The sequence below is a fragment of the Eucalyptus grandis genome, chromosome 4, assembly GCF_016545825.1.
Source record: "Eucalyptus grandis isolate ANBG69807.140 chromosome 4, ASM1654582v1, whole genome shotgun sequence".
Taxonomy (NCBI): domain Eukaryota; kingdom Viridiplantae; phylum Streptophyta; class Magnoliopsida; order Myrtales; family Myrtaceae; genus Eucalyptus; species Eucalyptus grandis.
The window spans coordinates 26,772,623-26,775,780 of NC_052615.1; the positions used below are offsets into that span (position 1 = coordinate 26,772,623).

A 3,158-nucleotide genomic window follows, 5' to 3' on the forward strand; every position below is an offset into this window, starting at 1 on the left:
CGCACACCCTGGCCACGCGAACCAAGACCCTCCCCAGGATTATATCCGCTTGCCAGCATGATCTTTCCTGCAACTATAACTGGCCTAGACAATTTAGGAGCCCTTGTGAAAGAGCCTGCAGGCACATGAATCATGGACACCAGCTCTAATGTTTGAAAGCTGGATTTCTCGGTACATTCAGGCTCCACATAAGGGATGGCCGTCTCGTGGTAGATCTTGAAGTCAGACTCTCCATGGACCATGACAAGCCTATTGTCCACCACAAATCGTACTTTTTGATGAAGGTTTGAGGCAACAGCACCTGCCGTGTGGATCCATGGCCTCCCTAGTAGAAAATTAAAAGCACTTGGTATATCTAACACTTGGAACGAGACTTGGAAAAGTACAGGACCAATCAACAGCTCAAGTTTAATTTCCCCTATCACCTCCTTCTTCATCCTATCAAAAGCCCGTACAGTTGACTTGCCAGTATGAATTCTTCCAAGATCAATGCCGAGACGGTGGAGCGTAGCCAATGGGCATATATTGAGCGCCGAACCATTATCGATCAACACTCTGCAAATAAGAGTGCTCTCATGCTTCACCGAAATGTGTAGCGCTTTGGTATGATTAGGGCCCTCAGGGGGGAGATCTTCATCAGTAAATGAGATTTGGTCTTTCAGTAGAACGGCCCCAACGAACTCTTCTAATTGGACTTTATCAATTGATTCTAGCACGTGCACCTCATTAAGGACTTTAAGCAAAATATCCATATGTTTCTCAGAAGATTTGAATAATTATAAGAGGGAGATTTGGGCTGATAGCTTCCGTAGTTGATCCACCACATTAAACTCACTGGACTTTACTACGGCCAAGAGTTGCTTTGCCTCCTCCTCGATCACGGCCTTCTTTTCTACTCCTTTATCAAGGGTATAACAATGTCCTGATTGTGTGACAACGTCTACCTCAATTGTGCCATAGTCCCAAGGTACAGCTTTGGGATCAAATTTAGGAGGATTATCCAACACTATCACTCCATCTTTCTCCCAGGGTGGCAATTCTATCGTGACTGGCGTTGCGTTCCCTCCCGTGACTTCAATTGCCGACATCTCCTCGACCATAAGGTCGATCACCATGGGTTCGGTGATTTCCATCTTAATATCATCAGTCGGCTCCTCATCAGGTAGTTCGATCACCATAGGGGTTATCATAGCTATCACCCCTTCCTCATACAAAGCTGGGGTCTTCGAAATTCCAGGCATAACCTTCTTTGCCCGAGATATACAAGCAAACTTGTAGAAGGAAGAGTAGAATGATGATGGCATTATCATGGACACGCCCCCCTCCTCTTCTTCTCCGCGTCGAATTACCCCTATGGCTATCATCTTACGGACGCAGTTCAACTTCTCTTTTAGGGTCACATCATCCTGATCTCTATAGTATCTTGCCAGCACTAAGGAATCATACAATCTGGAAGCATCCACCACTAGAGGCTGTTGACTCACCCGCGTCTCCTCGGAAATCGAGTTCACTCCCCTTGCATGATTTGGTAGAGGGTTCTGTTGCACGTTAGGTTGGGCCTTCTTAAAAGTCAAGATCTTCTTGTCTAGAAGCTGTTGAACTTTATATCTCAGCACATTGCAATCATCTACATCATGCCCCCTTTCTCCCATGTGGTATTTGCAGGTCTTGTTCATATCGAACCCGGCAAACCTCGGGGGATTGTCCCTTGGTACTTCTTTCGCAACCATCCTCTTTTCGAGGAGCATGGGCAACAGCTTTGATAGCGGGCGTGGCAGTGGAGAAAAATCATTTCGAAAAGGTCTCTTGACATTATCATATGCTTGTGACGAGCTACCTTGGACCACTATGGGCTTATGCGCGGGTGTTGAGGACGATCGAGGGAAAGGTGGCTCCTGCACAAGCGCTACTTCAACTACGACCTCCTTATCTTTTCTTGCCAGAAATTTCTTCGTGCCTCCAGTTGAAATTTTTCCCTCAACCATTGCCCATTCGACTCCCTCACCTACCTTAACTAGTTGCGAAAATGTCTGGCAACCCGAGAACACTAACCCTTGGAAGTATTCAAGGGGCAATGTCTTAAGGAACAGTTGTTTTATCTCCCTCTCATTCAAGTCTGGCTTCACTTGTGAGGCCATGGTCCTCCACCTTTGCGCAAAGGCCTTAAATGACTTGTTCCTCTTCTTCTCAATACTGGTCAATTCTTCCCTCGTGGGGGCGAGCTCGGTATTAAACCAGTATTGTTGCAAGAACTCATTGGTTAAATCTTCCCAACTAGTGAGTTCTTCAATATCCAGTGCAATGAACCATGTCAGGGCAATGCCTTCCAAGCTATCTTGAAATGTGTGGTTGAGAAATGGCACGTTGTTAGCGTAGCGAACCATTTTCCTCATGTAATATCTGAGGTGGGTCTTGGGACATCCCGTTCCGTCATATTTTCTTGTGAACTTAGGCTCCTGGTAGTTCTCAGGGAAATTCGTCTTGGTGTATGGAGACAGCCTATCAACTCCTTTCAGCTCGTAACCTTGCAAGGCACACAATCGCTCCTCCATCTTTGCCAAACGTTTTTCACTATCTTCGCTTAGGCGGGGTGTTGGGTTTTCCTTCGGAGGAGGATCCAAATTGACGATGATTGGTGTGACAGAAGGAGCCTCCCCGGCAGTTTCTTTTCCGAGGGGATCAGCAACGTGCGTGCCTTCCGTCAACGCCGGAGTGGATGTTCCTGTGACAGCTACAGTAGAGGGCTCCTTGAGCTTCTGGCTTATTTCAAGCATCATTGTGGTGAGTTGGGCCAGCTGGTCCTCCATCTTGGTCATGCGTACGTTGGTGTCCTTGTTCTCCATTCTGACTTTCGCGCGCGTGCGAATTGGGGATCTCCGCTTGGCCGTGTCAACGATCGGTAAAAGACAATTGATCGGCTAGTACCTGAACAAGGATAGATAAGCATGTATAAGCATGGAGTAATGATCAGGCGGTTGGTCCATGACAAAGATCTAATCGCCCCAATTTGCTCGTTTCATTGAAAGTAGGGTTGCTGCATAATGCAGGAAAAGACATGAGGGAAAACCCCAAAACAACGAAGCTAATCATGACTCTTATCTCTCGATAACGCAACTCGAGACACATTCTTTAACATTGTAACATAGGTGGGCATGGGC

General features: G+C 46.8%; 1 protein-coding gene across 1 annotated transcript; it reads right to left on the bottom strand.

Moving 5' to 3' along the window:
• Positions 1-776: 776 nt before the first annotated feature.
• LOC120292589 lies at positions 777-2,843 on the bottom strand. The gene has a single exon (XM_039310857.1). The coding sequence runs from the start codon at positions 2,841-2,843 to the stop codon at positions 777-779; it is 2,067 nt and encodes a 688-aa protein (XP_039166791.1).
• Between the last annotated feature and the right edge of the window lie 315 nt (positions 2,844-3,158).

Excerpts from the sequence above, each read along its gene's own strand:
- LOC120292589 (XM_039310857.1), bottom strand. The coding sequence starts at position 2,843 with ATGGAGAACAAGGACACCAACGTACGCATGACCAAGATGGAGGACCAG.